The sequence below is a fragment of the Siphateles boraxobius genome, unplaced genomic scaffold (assembly GCF_051911475.1).
Source record: "Siphateles boraxobius isolate OS27281-9 unplaced genomic scaffold, OSU_SipBor_1 5, whole genome shotgun sequence".
Classification (NCBI taxonomy): Eukaryota; Metazoa; Chordata; class Actinopteri; order Cypriniformes; family Leuciscidae; genus Siphateles; species Siphateles boraxobius.
The window spans coordinates 11,551,825-11,567,053 of NW_027509141.1; the positions used below are offsets into that span (position 1 = coordinate 11,551,825).

Sequence of the window (15,229 nt, forward strand, 5' to 3'; positions counted from 1 at the left end):
AGAGCATGTTCCCCTAATCGGTTTAAATATATGCTTCATCTTTCATTTTGAATTCTTACATTTATTCAATAAATTCAATTGAAATAGTAAGAAACTATATGGCTATTACCAATCAAATTAATTAATTTACACTGAAATATTACAACTGCATTAAATAATGTTATGAGATTGTTTTAACTATTTTTTGAATATACAAATAGAATGATTGCCTACTTTTAAACACGAAATTAAACCATCAGTAGGGGGCGGCAGATCACCGTATTAATAAGTGAGTTATTGAGTCATTTATTAAAATGATTCGTTCAAACGGCTGAATTGTTAAGGAATGAGGCAGTTGTTTAATTCAAGGCTTGTTCGACTTGAACCGGCGCTGCACAGACCGATCGGTTGATGACATCAAAGTACCGCGAGAGCGATTAGAGAGCAGATGGCTCCTTATGCTTTTGAATCGCTCTCGCGGTACTTTGATGTCATCAACCGATCGGTCTGTGCAGCGCCGGTTCAAGTCGAACAAGCCTAGAGATTTCTAATGTGACGTTATAGTGACGTGAACGCAAAGCATTTTGGGAATCCGCGGCACAAACAGAAGGTGCCAGACTTGATTGCATGGAGTGAAGAACGCAGTTTTCAAGATGCCGTCTACCTGCTGTGTTATAAACTGCAATAGTCCTTCTTGCACATTTCTAAAAGATTCAAAAAGTCGAGACAGGACCTATCGTCAAAACTCTACCCACCACTCTAACTTAGTTCATCCAAAACTAACTAGAAAATACGACTCAAAGTGCTAAATACCTGAATTATCCTTTAAGAACGGATCAATATATTTGTTTTCCTTAATTTTAATTAACCCTAACTTTATTCTCATCTGAATGGTAAATAATTGATTTTCGTATAAAATAATACTACCATTAAAAACACATTTGATTTTCTGTTTTAATCAATGTATATGTAACTGCTCTGAAGACAAGAAATGAAAACCCATGCGATATGATTAATGTTCAAAAGATGTAACCCACAGACTGTTTTGAAATGGGGTTGGATGTTGCTTTTAAAACTGTGTGTGTTTGGTTGGGTGACAGTTGTAGGTTACAGCTTGACAAGAGTTTAGAGTGTGAAAAAAGCACAATGTTGTGTTTAATTGCGAGTGTAAGTTACACAAATATAAAGTAAACATTTTGCAGTTTGAATGATAATCTCTATGAACAAAATGACGGAGTATTTCTCCATATTATACTCTCTCACACACACAGTTCGATCGCGTCTCTCTCTCTCTCTCTCTCTCTCTCTCTCTCTCTCTCTCTCTCTCTCTCTCTCACACACACACAGTTCGATCGCGTCTCTCTCTCTCTCTCTCTCTCTCTCTCTCTCTCTCTCTCTCTCTCTCTCTCTCTCTCTCTCTCTCTCACACACACACACACACACACACTAACACACTCCAGCATTGCAATCTTGACATGAATTCTGACTGCATCCAGATAGATGAGAGAGAGCGAGGAGTGTGGTGCTTAAAACATTAGCATACTTTTGAACGGACGACAGTTTTCTGGTATGGTCCGACAATGTTTTCTTTAGCCCGCTGCATTTTGTAAGATTATATTCTGTTTTTCACGCTATTTTTTTTTTCATGCCAGAACACTTGCCTGCTATGCCAGCCCATGTAAACGGCCAAACATACCCATAATTCTTTGCGTTCTGATGACGTTGCCGCCCAGTTGGTCACATGTCTTAGCGATCTCTATAGGTCATTGAATCTTTGACTCAACGATTCATTCAAAGCGCTGAATCATTCAGTAGGCTAATGCGGTTAAGTTTTCCGGTGAGATACACTGCACATTTTAAATGTACAAATATTGTAAGTAAACAACAATAGTCCAAGTTTAGAAAAACATTTTTATTAAGACTTTAAAAAATAATTCTGCATCTATTTTTAGGTGTGCCAGCTGCCACTGTGGGTGGCACCGGCACACCCTGGCACACCCGTGGCTACGCCTATGACCCACAGCAATGGATCTATTATTAGGGGTGGCCCACCCTTAACAAAGAGTATAGAAGAACAACTTCTATACTGTTTACCCCTAATAATAGATCCATTGCCACTGAGTAGCTGACGGATGTATTCCGTCAAAATTGCTTACACGCGGCTGGGGGTCACGTGACTGGGAGATCCCTATAGTGACGTCTGCTTCAGAGGGGTTTTGTGAACTGACAGTTCATGTGTCTTGCTTTGGGTAAAAACATTTCTGGCCTTAGAACTACCTTTGTTTGAGGGCGAGCCGAAGTAGCCAGCAGGCAGATGGTCATTATGCAAATGAGTCACATGGGGATGTAGCTACATCACAGAAATAATGGCAGGAATACAAACAAAGCATCTGAGGAAAGTGTTTTGTTGGAGGAATTAACCGTTTTTGTGTGGACTTTGTGCTTTGTCACTTTGCAAGCAAAAACAGCTATATTGCACACTAAAGGAAAGGCAGAATTTGTCTAATAAGCTTTAATAAACTGTTCCATTTATATATATAAATATACATAGATTGTATATTATTGTATACTGTATAACTGTTCCATTAACTGACTATTATTTCATATGTCTGGCTTTACAGGGTCCATTTATAAATAAATAATTTAACTAATGCACAAAATAATAAATAAAAATGTTAAAACTCACCTTGGGGGATAGGCTATCAACAAAATCACTCAGTACTTGACATTAATTTACAAAGTGATAAATTCTAGATTTCTAAACAGTTAGATTTTTGATTCTACATTTCTAAACAAACAGATTTTCCCAGTCTCTTCCATATGCAGAAAATAAACTAAGAGTGCTTCTCTGTCTCTAGATTACAGCTGCGTAATATCGGTCATGAGACAAACTTCCTCTTTCTTAAATTAGAATAGCTGTTTAGATTTCTCAGCTCGTAATATGACTGAAAACAAAATTCTCTGTTGTAATTTAAACAGGAAATGTTTGGTTCGGATTGAATAACAGATTGAAATGTCAATGTTGTTCCAACTCTTTGTGTGTATCTTGTTTTTGATTGATTTCTCAGAGGCAGTGATATCCTGCTTAAATGAGAATGGTCAGCCGGTTGACTGGTAGGTTCAAATCTTTGCTTACGGGTTTAGGCTTAGTTAATGAAAATCATTTGACAGTTGCTGTTGACATTAATCTTAGCTATGCTCTGTAAGTGTTATGTACAGCAATTGTTTAACTACTCTTTGCTATTGTAACTCTCTTATATTATTTTAAAAGGTTTATTATTTACAAACTTCCCATTTACAAGATGGATGTTAAGGGAAGTGGAGTAGATTACATGTATCTGGATCCGTCCGTCATGGATTTTCAGATGAGTAAACATATAGTCAACAGCAGCAAAGGAGCTTTAGGCAGAACATTGACACAGCTTTACTCTGGATATACAGTAAGAAGCTCTTTGAATACTGTCATTGCTCCTTGTTGTTCCTAAGAATTGTTTCAAATGTTATTAAGAGGCACTTAAAATCTTTTAATTCTTTCATGGGTGCTATACTGTATTGTGCATTAATAACACTGTAATGACACTGTACTACACACAGATTACTGTACTTTTACTTTTCAGTCCAACAGCTCAGTTTATATGCTTTACAATGACGCGCCACCAGAACTGAAGTACCCAAGCAAGCATGGACATACAAAAGGTAAATTTTTTTTTTGAATACTCACTAATAACATGTGTTAGGGTGGCAACAGATAACATATATATTCCTACCATTCAAAGGTTTGGGGTCGGTAAGATTTGTTAATGTTGAAAGAAGTGTATTATACCTAAAATACAGTAAAAAAAAATCAACAAAAACATTGTGTTTGAGCTGTTCTCTATTTCAGATTTTAGTTTTTTCCTGTGATGGCAGAGCTGAATTGTCAGCAGCCATTACTTCAGTCTTCAGTGTCACATGATCCTTTATAAATTATTCTAATAAACATTGATTTTTATTATCTGTCAGGATTTTGTTTCTTTTCGGTTTCCCTGTCATATGTTCCCTGACATAGTTTCCTGTTATGTGGATGAAGGATGAACCCAATCGCAGACAGCAAATAATACACACAGGGTTTATTAACGACAAAAACAGAAAACAAAACCCACGAGGGGGCAAAACAAGACAGGATAGACTACACTAGACTAAGACTCAGACAATAAACTAACTACTAAAACAGGGATAAACACTTATCTTAGACAAGACTTCCAACAAGTTACTCACGGCTAGATTCACACAACGTATGTCACAACATCAAACAATGAACCGGAACGAGACAGCAAACACAAGGGGATTAGGGTACACTAATGACGAGGACATGTGAAACTGACTAGACAATAATGACAAGACGAGGGTAACAAGGGGGCGGAGTTACATAACGAGACAACACAAGCACATGGCCCAAACAACAGACCATGCGCTTGTACACAAAACATGGGTCTGTCATGATCCTACCACTAGGAAAAATTAAGGACATGATGGCAGAATCATGACAGTTTCCTAAGCTGTTTCCCAATTCATACTGCTGCATACTTCAAAGGTCACATTTGAAGGCCGATTGTGTCACCATTGCGCGACAAAGTCTGTCCCAATTTGAAGGCTCCTTTAAATGCGCCACGTGATTCCAATAATAAATGTTTCACGTGAAATTAAGGATACAACAGATGAATCCTTGGTGGCCTTGCCTATACAGAATTCATTGCACACCAGTGACGACATATTTTCTTTTTTTAAATTGCCAAATCACACTTTTAAATGTAATATTGGGTTTCAGCTTATTCAAATACCTAATGATACAAATGTAAAAAAATATTTAATAAACTTTAAATTGGTTCAAATGTTGACATATCTTACTAAGATGTGATTATACTGTAGTTTGTACTATTTATTATATACAGAAATGGGCCAAGGTGAATATATTTAGACAGCTTGTGCTTGCTATATTGTACAGCAGCAGCATGTCTTACTTGCTCACAGCAGCATGTCTATGTATGTATTGGCAGTAGCAAATCCCGTACTTGCTTTGCAGCAGCATAGCAGATCTATTCCACCAAGACCAAACATATTAACATTGTCATATCCATACCATGCCAAAAACTCTGAAAGTTGTCATGACAGTAATATTCTTACTCTTCACATAGCTACTCTCAAAACCAACATAAGTAACTCAATAAAAACTCAGGCAACTTCATGCAACATGTAGAAATCCTTTAAAAATACTCCAGTCAAGCCCAGTCAAACCAAGTCAAGTCACCTTCATTTATATAGCGCTTTTAACAATATGGACTGTTTCAAAGAAGCTTTACAGTGATGAAAGGAAATTAAAGTAACATAGATTGTTTTGGCTTTACAGCAGCTCTAGAATAAAGTTATTGTCCAGCTAAAATTAGTTTTGATCGATTCACTTCCGTTGCAAAGATCATTAGTTATTAACTTAGGGGCCACTTATATGACACTGTTCTAACAGAAAACCCTTAACGCGTTCCGGCCTGCTCATTTGCAGAATTATTTATCACTTTCGAGTAGCCATGTGAACGGGAACTATTTTGACAACGTTTTATCTGTACAGAGGTAAAGGGAAGGGAAGGAGGCCTTCACCGGGGAGAAACTAGTTGACACTTCAGGACTGTGTTGTTGTCATGTCCAGGGGCAGGTCCTTCATCAGATCTGGATACGGCCTGGATCCGGCGGACTGTGGTAAACCTTGGGATAAACAGAGAGACTAATATTAGCGTAGACACCATTCTTCTTATGATGTAACGAGTACATCAGGATTTAAGGGAAGTGTTCCCGGTTCCGCTGACCTAATCTATGCAGCCTAACATTGAATTATAGAAGTTTATAATGTGTAATGTGTATGCTAGGTCAAAGAGATGTGTTTTTAGTCTAGATTTGAACTGACAGAGTGTGTCTGCTTCCTGAACAATGTTAGAAAGACTGATCCAAAGATTTGGTGCTGAAAAAGATCTACCGCCAGCAGTCGATTTTGATATTCTAGGTATTATCAACTGGCTATATCAAGGACTATAATACGTTAAGAGCTCACTCAAGTACTGGCTAGCTAAATCATTTAGTGATTTGTAAGTAATCAGCAATATTTTAAAATGTATACAATGTTTAATAGGGAGCCAATGCAGTGTTGACAGAACCGGGCTAATATGGTCCTACTTACTGGTTCTAGTAAGAACTCTAGCTGCTGCGTTTTGGACCAGCTGTAGTTTATGTATTAAACGTGCAGTGCAACCACCCACAAGGGCATTACAATAATCTAGCCTTGATGTCATGAACGCATGAACTAATTGTTCCGCATTTGTCATTGAGAGTATATGACGTAATTTAGATAAGATGGATGAATGTGGTTTTACAGATACTAGAAACGTGACTTTCAAATTAAAGATTGGTATCAAAGAGCACACGACGAAGTTTTGACAGAGCAGCCATCAAGTGTTAGACAGTATTCTAGGTTATTACGTGAGAAAGTTTTTTGTCCAATAATTAGAATCTCTGTTTTTTCAGAATCACTTGGATTCAGTCCAGCCGAGTTAGTTTTTGGACATTGTCTGCGGGGACTATAAAGGTGTTGCAAGAACAGTTACTCTCTGAAAATCATTCGGTTACCCCTTCTAAAAATGTGCTAGATCATGTGAGTTCATTTCGTGAACGTTTACATTCAGTGTGGCAACTAGCACAACAGTCACTAGCAACCTCCCAGTCCCGTATAAAGGGCAGATATGACAGAAAGTCTGTTCAACGCTCATTCAAGGTTGGTGATCAAGTTCTTGTATTGCTGCCTTTGCCTGGCTCAGCTCTACAAGCAAAGTTTGCGGGGCCGTATGCGATTGAGGAAAAGTTAAGTAATACAGACTATGTAGTACGAACTCCTGAAAGAAAGCGAAAGACTCGCATATGCCACATAAACATGCTTAAATTGCATGTCTCTCGACCTAACTCTAAAGATTCTGCCGATTTTTCATTGTCTACTCCTACTGTTGTAACTTCTGTGGATGTGGTTCCTTCTGAATATTCTCCTTCTATGGATGATCTTCACTTAGGAAGTGCTTGCCTTTCTGGTGCTCGTTTGCAGAATTCGGAAACTCTTGTAAGTCTCAGTTCTAAACTTTCACATTTATCCAGGTCTTCCCAAAGTGAACTGATACAGTTAACTGATAGATACTCTACACGTTTCTCAGATGTACCTACTGTGACTAATGTGTTGAAACATTGGTAGAAGGAAATTACTAGTCATCCAGTTTTTTAAGTCAGCTATGCATTCGGTTAATTTTGTGGATTGGTAAGTTTCGTCTGGGCGTGAAGAAATATAGAGCTGATTATCATCAGCATAACAATGAGAACTAATGCCATGCTTCTTAATGATATCTCCCGAGGGTAGCAGTTACAGAGTGAACAGCTATGGTCCTAGTACTGAGCCTTGTGGTACTCCATGCTGAACTTGTGATCGATAAAACAGTTTTGGACACATGCAGTCCAATCCGTTTTTTTATTTTATTTTAAATTAGACTTAAATCCACATTCAATCCAGCTCTCTCTTTTGTTTTCCTAAGATTAAAATACGCTTCTGATTTCTGAGTCCCATTCTCATTAAAACAATGTTTCATGCTAGATGAAACTTGTATCCAACTGCACGATGATTTATGACTAACTTTATTGCCATGTTTATGATTTCTGCAGGAGTGCTGATGATTGACCAGTCTCAGGGATTTTGGCTTACACACAGTGTTCCTCATTTTCCTCCATTTCCAGAGAGAAATTACAGTTACCCATCTACAGGAAAATACTACGGCCAGACTCTGCTTTGTATTACATACAACTATTCACAGTTCCCTCAAATATGTGAGCACATGCTATGCTTATTGTATAAGATTAGTTTGATTTAAAAAGTGGTATATTTTAGTGATCACAATTCTGAAATAAGTATTCCTCTCTCTTAACAGCATGGCAGTTAGCATATCTTAATCCACGTATGTATAACTGCTCTGTCCCTGGAGCATTTCGCCAAGATATTGCTGTAATGGCACAAATTTGTGATGGTAAAACACCGGCCTTAAAAAACAGGAGGAGTCTGCAGAAGCTGAAATCAGTTGGAGGACAAACCTTTTTCAGTTTTGCCAAATCACGCAACTATGTGGATGGTGAGAGCTCTTAAATTAAAAAAAAACTCTTCTGCATATTTAGACCAGTGGCAAAACATAGCAGTTTATTGACATTACATTATTCCAAAGTACATCACTGTGCTTAAGCAACTATTTACATTGATTATGAAAGCATGAACGAGACTCAAGTTCAACCTTTTATATGTTTTCTGGAGTTTATTTTCTTTCACATATTTGTATAGATAGTATATTACTACAACATCGCATAGTATATTTTTATTATTACTGTATTTCTCTCTATACTAACAATCATGCTATACACACTTATACAGTTAAAGCTGTATTTAGTAAACATTAAAGCTGTGAAATATAAACCATATACTGTAGATTTATCTAATGCTTTTATATTTTAACTAAACAAACTTAAAGTAAGAAAAATCTGAACACAATAAAACCGAGATAAATTATAATGCAACACTTTTGTTGTAAAATCAATCTTACATGGTAACAAATAAAATATCACAAAATTAGTTTACAGCAAACCATAAAATAAAAAAATACTGTACTGTAAAATTAATTATGGTAGTTGTTTAACTGTATATTAAATTACAGTGTGCTTACAGCAGTCCAAAGCAAACCACAGTAAGCATATTTACATTATACGCAACTAAATCTGATAGTTAAAAAATGAAATAAGAGGTCTATTAGTGTCATGTACTGTATGGTTGTAGTAGTCATGCGCATAACGAAAGAAGCAGAGTACTAACAAAGTCTTTATTAAATCCACAGCAAAAAACTAATGAGATCACAGGAGAAAATGTAAACACAGCCACATTAAACTTAAGGTATCCTAACATGACAATGATATAGCCTATTAAAAACAAATGACAAGGTTTTCAAAGCGATCACCATTTACACGAATCTGCAAATACAACTAAAAACGCTGTTGTATGCATACCAGGCCAGTAGTTGGTGATGTCACTTTGTAAAGGGACAAGGCATGGCGTACATTTTTGTTGTTTATATGGAGTGGGTAAAGGTTTAGTTTTCAAAACCTTGCACTTTGAAACCCCTTTTCAAAAGCTTATGTTTTCAGGCCCTCAAAAAGTCGTTGTCGTGTAAATGAACAGCCAAAACACATAAAAAGTTTTTTGCTTTTGTTGAAAATGGTGTCGTGTAAACACCCTTAGAGTTGAAATAAAGTTCACACATATAAAAATGTGTGGAAGGCATAGCCGCCCCACTTTCTCCTTCTTTCCACAAGCGCTTGTGCTCCTGTGGTGTCTGTTGTTGCTATGCAACCATGAACTGCACTCTCAATGTCATGCTAAGTAATGGAGAGAAGGCAAGAGCAGGTAAATAATCACGTTTATTAATAAAGCAACAGTCAGGTTCAGATCCACAAAAGTGGCACACAGGGACGGGCAAGTGACGCAGGGACTTAGATGGAACCGGACTGATGGTGATGAGAGATGATGAGGTGTATCCAAAATCCAGAAGGTGAAGGTGATCAACAGACGAAGAGACACAACGAATAATCCAACATGGGAACACAGACCACGAGAGAAGACCAAACAGGAACAGGAACAACACCGGAACACATCACAAAACGATCTGACAAAGACAAGACACAAACAGTGAGTATATATAGGCACCACTGATCAGATGCAGCTGGCGCCGAAGATGATATGCAGCTGGCGCCACTGATCAGCGGTAGTGATCAGAGACCACGCCCACACACAAACACACACACACACACACACACACAATAACAAATGCCACGAGACAAGAAGGAAATAGTAGATTGACGAACCGTGACAGTACCCTCCCTCCTAGGAACGCCTCCTGGCGTTACCAGACGTCCTTACCTGTCGATTGTAATCATCGATAAGGGAGTGGTCCAGGATGTCCCTAGCAGGTACCCAACTTCTCTCCTCCAGACCGTAACCTTCCCAGTACACCAGATACTGGAATCCGCGTCCCCTCCTTCTAGAGTCCAGAATGCGATTAACCGAATACGTGGGTTCCCCATCTACGAGTCCCGGCGGAGGAGGAACCGGGGCAGGCGGATTAAAGTGAGAATGAAACACTGGCTTTAATTTAGATAAAGGGATGAATTCTCCTGTACGCAGGAGTGAGTTTGAGTCGGACTGCCACCGGACTAATAATCTTGGTGACAGTAAACAGGCCGATAAATTTAGGAGCTAACTTATTAGAGATGGAGCGGAGTGGAATGTTCTTAGTGGAAAGCCACACTTTTTGACCAACGACGTATACGGGAGGCTTCGACCGGTGGCTATCGGCCTTAGCCTTGGTGCGCGCCCCCACCTGGAGCAGAGTCTCTCGGGCTCTGGTCCATGTGTGGGGGCACCTCTGGACGAAGGCGTGAGCGGAGGGGACCGCGACTTCCAATTCCAGACTAGGAAAAATTGGTGGCTGGTAACCTAAGCTACCCTCAAACGTAGATAGGCCCGTGGATGACACTGGTAGCGAGTTATGAGCGTACTCAACCATTGAGAGCTGCTGACTCCAGGAGGAAGGATTCTTGGATACTAAACATCGCAACGTTCTTTCCAGATACTGGTTGGCTCTCTCGGTTCGACCATTGCTCTAGGGATGAAACCCAGAGGACAGACTGACAGTCGCTCCCAGTAATTTACAAAGTTCTCGCCAAAATTTGGACACAAATTGGGGACCCCTGTCGGAAACCACGTCAATCGGGAGGCCATGTAAGCGAAAAACGTGGTCAACGACAGTCTCGGCTGTCTCCCTGGCAGAGGGTAATTTGGGCAAGGGAATGAAATGAGCCGCCTTCGAGAACCGGCCTACTACGGTCGAAACGACCATCTTGCCCAGGGAGGGTGGGAGGGCGGTGATAAAATCTAGCGCAATGTGGGACCAGGGTCTCGAAGGGACAGACAGCGGTTGGAGTAACCCATCTGGGGGTCGATTGGAAATCTTACCAGCGGCACAAACCGAGCAAGCCAAGACGAAACTGCGTATGTCACGAGCATTAACGGCCACCAGAATTGTTGCTTAACCGAAAAACTGGTGCGATTAACCCCTGGATGACAAGCCACGTTAGAACAATGCCCCCATCGAATAACGTCAGACCGTACCCCCTCTGGCACAAATAATTGATTCGGTGGGCTACCGGGCGGAGGCGTTACCCCTTCTAAGGCCGTCTTGACCTTCGACTCGTTCTCCCATGTGAGTGTGGAGATGACTAAGGTCTCTGGTAAAATGCACTCGGGAGTGGACGGGCGTTCGGAAAGGTCAAAAATACAAGATAAAGAGTCGGGTTTGATGTTTTTGGAACCCAGGCGGTACGATAGAGAAAAATCAAAACGACCGAAAAAAAGAGCCCACCTAGGCTGCCTGAGGTTGAGTCTTTTGGCAGTGCTGATATATTCTAAGTTCTTGTGATCAGTCCAGACGATAAAAGGTACCTCCGACCCTTCTAACCAATGACGCCACTCCTCTAACGCTAGTTTGACCGCCAACAACTCTCTGTTACCAATGTCATAGTTACGTTCAGTGGGAGACAACCGATGGGTAAAAAACGCGCACGGATGCATCTTGTCGTCTGTGGAAGAGCGTTCGGAAAGAACTGCGCCTACCCCCACCTCTGACGCGTCGACCTCCACCATGAACTAACGTGAGGAATCAGGGGCTATCAAGATGGGAGCCGAAATGAAGCGACTTTTCAGTTTGGCGAATACAGCCTCAGCTGTAAGAGCAGGTAAATAATCACGTTTATTAATAAAGCAACAGTCAGGTTCAGATCCACAAAAGCGGCACACAGGGACGGGCAAGTGACTCAGGGACTTCGATGGAACCGGACTGATGGTGATGAGAGATGATGAGGTGTATCAAAAATCCAGAAGGTGAAGGTGATCAACAGACGAAGAGACACGACAAATAATCCAACATGGGAACACAGACCACGAGAGAAGACCAAACAGGAACAGGAACAACACCGGAACACATCACAAAACGATCTGACAAAGACAAGACACAAACAGTGAGTATATATAGGCACCACTGATCAGATGCAGCTGGCGCCGAAGATGATATGCAGCTGGCGCCACTGATCAGCGGTAGTGATCAGAGACCACGCCCACACACGCACACACACACACAATAACAAATGCCACGAGACAAGAAGGAAACAGTAGATTGACGAACCGTGACAATCAATGATGACGAGGAAGTATCAGCAAAGGATTAATTGATTTCTAGTCCTCGCATTAGCTTTACTACTAGATATATTTAGCTTTCGATGATCTTTAGATGTTGTTACGGAAAGGTCGGTTGGTTTATGTCACATGACCTGCGGTGCGCTTGCGGCATTCTGAAAAGTTGAGATGTTTTCCTCTCGCTGAGGCATTGGTGCGCCTGGAAAAACCAGTGCGCTGAATCGAATGCGCGTCGCGACCGCGCCGCTTCTATTATGAGCACCCTTACTGTGCTGCTATATTTAAATAACGAATTTGCACGCGAAAAAAATGCGATATGTGAACGGTCCCTTAGAACAGTGTTTCTCAACCCTGCTCCTGAAGGACCCCCAACACTGCACGTTTTCTTTGTCTCCCTAATCAAACACACCTGATTCAACTCATCAGCTCATTATGTTGAATCAAGCGTGTTTGATTAGGAAGACAAAGAAAACGTGCAGTGTTTGCGGTCCTTTAGGAGCAGGGTTGAGAAACACTGTCTTAGATCAGTGGTTCTCAAACCTATCCTAGGGACCCCTCGCCAATGCAGATTTTGCAAGTCTCCCTCACCTAACACAACTGATTCAACTTATCAGCTCATTAGTAAAGACTGCAGGACTTGAATTAGGTGTGTCTGATGAGGGAGACATACAAAATGTGCAGTTGTGAGGGGTCCCTAGGACAGGTTTGAGAACCACTGCCTTAGATGATACTGGACAAAAAAAATCCTGAGGAAACTCAGGGCCTAAATACAAGGTGAGAGTAATCAAAATAAAAAAAGGAACAGGTGTGTAGAACTAATTAGCAGCCAAGGAAACCAACTAGGGAACACAGGCAAACCAGAACAGGGAAAAAAGAACCAGAACACAATGAAACTAAACCAAAACAGAACATACATGTTAAAATATCGATATATCGATACATACATATTTTTAAACTAATACTAAATATAAGAAAGCTTCTGTGAAACACAAAAGCAGAAATCATGAGGTTGTTTTCAATGCAATGAATGAGAACTGAGACTTTCAGGCTTAAGCAGAAACCTTGATTGCTTTCAAAAATATAAAAATGTCATAATGATTTTGGTCTGTATCTTAAACAAATCTGCCTTTCCACTTCAGTAGATTTGAAGAATAGCAAAGAAGTAGCACAGACTACTTTTAGAATATATTTATGGTACTTTAGCATTTTGAAGCATGAATGTGTCAGTCCAATTCATTGCAAAGGAAAGAAAAACAGACACAGTATTCAAAATTTCTCCTTTTATGTTTCACGGAAGCAATGCTTACAAAGGCAACACTTAAATAATTAAAGCCTTTATTTTTAATACATTATAAAGGTATTTATAATGTACGTTATAATGCATTATATCTTTTCATAAATAATGTATTATGATATTTGCAGATTCCTTGTTGCATCTGAAATTTGATTGTCAAAAGGTGTTTAGTGAATAGATAAATTATGATGTATTATAACTGTGGTTGATGACATATTTTTTGGGTGAACAGTTTTGGGTGAACTATTCTTTTAGCATAAATAATTTATTTTAGCATAATAAGACACTAATTAGACAACTAAATGCTAAACACTCTCTACAGATATTTACACAGGTTGGGTGGCTCAAGCATTGGGGACAGATCTGCTGGTGGAATCGTGGCTGCACCAGGCACATCAACTGCCCTCTAACTGCTCACTTCCCCGGCATGTGATGAACATTTATAGAGTTTGTCTCCCAGGACCTCAGATGTTCAGAAGCTATGAGGATCATTCTAAGTGGTGTGTGTCCTATGCTTTCAAAGACCAGTGGATATGTCTGGGGGACTTGAACAGAGACAGTGGTCAGGCTGGCAGAGGTGGGGGTCTAATATGTTCTCAAAACTCAATAATTTATAAGGCGTTCCGTCAGGCCATGGCTGGGTATAAACACTGCTGAAAAATACCCTTTGTAGACTTAACCAGGGTGTGTAGGGTGGTGATGGCACAGTGGATAAGACATGCCTTTGGTGTGAGAGACCCGGGTTCGAATCCACTGTGAAACACCAATGTGTCCCTGAGCAAGACACTTAACCCCTAGTTGCTCCAGAGGCGTGCGACCTCTGACATATATAGCAATTGTAAGTCGCTTTGGATACAAGCGTCAGCTAAATGAATAAATGTAAATGTAACCAACTTTGGACTTTGGAGCATGAATTAATATATGACAGGGTTTTATACGAGTTTTGACTTGAGCCCAGATGTGATTATGACAGTTGATAAGTGTGAAAGTAAAAAAACAAAAACATAATGGTACATTTAATTAGAGGGGGAAAGTGATTTTTGTGGTTGTTGTCTCCAAATAAAAGAAAAAGAAAATACAAATGTGACTATAAATGCTACAATTTCTGTCTCATGTTCTGTTTTGTGTTTAAGGACTCTTATTTTGAAGTGCATTTTCAATTCTCATTGTTCCTGGTGTTCACTTCCAGCGTTTAGTTTGTTTCCATAGCTGCCTTGTTTGTTTCTATACTTACCCTTGTTAACCCCTGATTATGCTGTTTGTTCAGTGTCTGGTGTTTCCCTTGTTGATGGATACATGGATGGATGGATGGATGGATGGATGGATGCATAGGTGGGTGGATGGATGGATGGTCAATCAATCAATCAATCATTTATATAGCACTTTCATATGTACTATACACCCAAAGCGCTTTAAAATCATATCAGGGAATCTCTCCTCAACCACCACAAAACTGCAGCATCCACTTGGATGATGCGATGGCAGCCACAGTACAATGGCCCCAGTGCACTCATCACACACCAGCTATAGGTGGAGAGGAGAGAAAGCCAATTCAATGGATGAGGATTATTAGGAGGCCATGATTGGTAAGGGCCAATGGATGGAAATTGGCC

The 15,229-nt window shown here is 40.0% G+C and overlaps 1 protein-coding gene across 2 annotated transcripts; it reads left to right on the plus strand.

Moving 5' to 3' along the window:
• The first annotated feature begins 2,862 nt into the window (after positions 1 to 2,862).
• On the plus strand, positions 2,863 to 14,698 carry dnase2b (deoxyribonuclease II beta). Of its 2 annotated transcripts, XM_077202780.1 has the most exons (6): positions 2,863 to 3,093; positions 3,251 to 3,419; positions 3,597 to 3,675; positions 7,702 to 7,863; positions 7,965 to 8,162; positions 13,939 to 14,698. In XM_077202780.1, exons 1-6 carry the CDS (start codon positions 2,993 to 2,995, stop codon positions 14,271 to 14,273), a joined length of 1,044 nt encoding a protein of 347 aa, XP_077058895.1. In that variant the 5' UTR covers positions 2,863 to 2,992; the 3' UTR covers positions 14,274 to 14,698. The 2 variants fall into 2 exon arrangements, with proteins under 2 accessions (XP_077058895.1, XP_077058896.1); XM_077202781.1 differs by lacking the exon at positions 7,965 to 8,162 and having other exon boundaries at positions 13,939 to 14,293.
• The last annotated feature ends 531 nt before the right edge of the window (positions 14,699 to 15,229 follow it).

Bases quoted from the DNA above. Each gene is read 5' to 3' on its own strand.
- dnase2b (XM_077202780.1), top strand. From the start codon at position 2,993: ATGTCAATGTTGTTCCAACTCTTTGTGTGTATCTTGTTTTTGATTGAT. The intron at 3,420-3,596 runs GTAAGAAGCTCT...TTTACTTTTCAG, and splicing joins AGCTTTACTCTGGATATACA to TCCAACAGCTCAGTTTATAT. The intron at 7,864-7,964 runs GTGAGCACATGC...CTCTCTTAACAG, and splicing joins TTCACAGTTCCCTCAAATAT to CATGGCAGTTAGCATATCTT.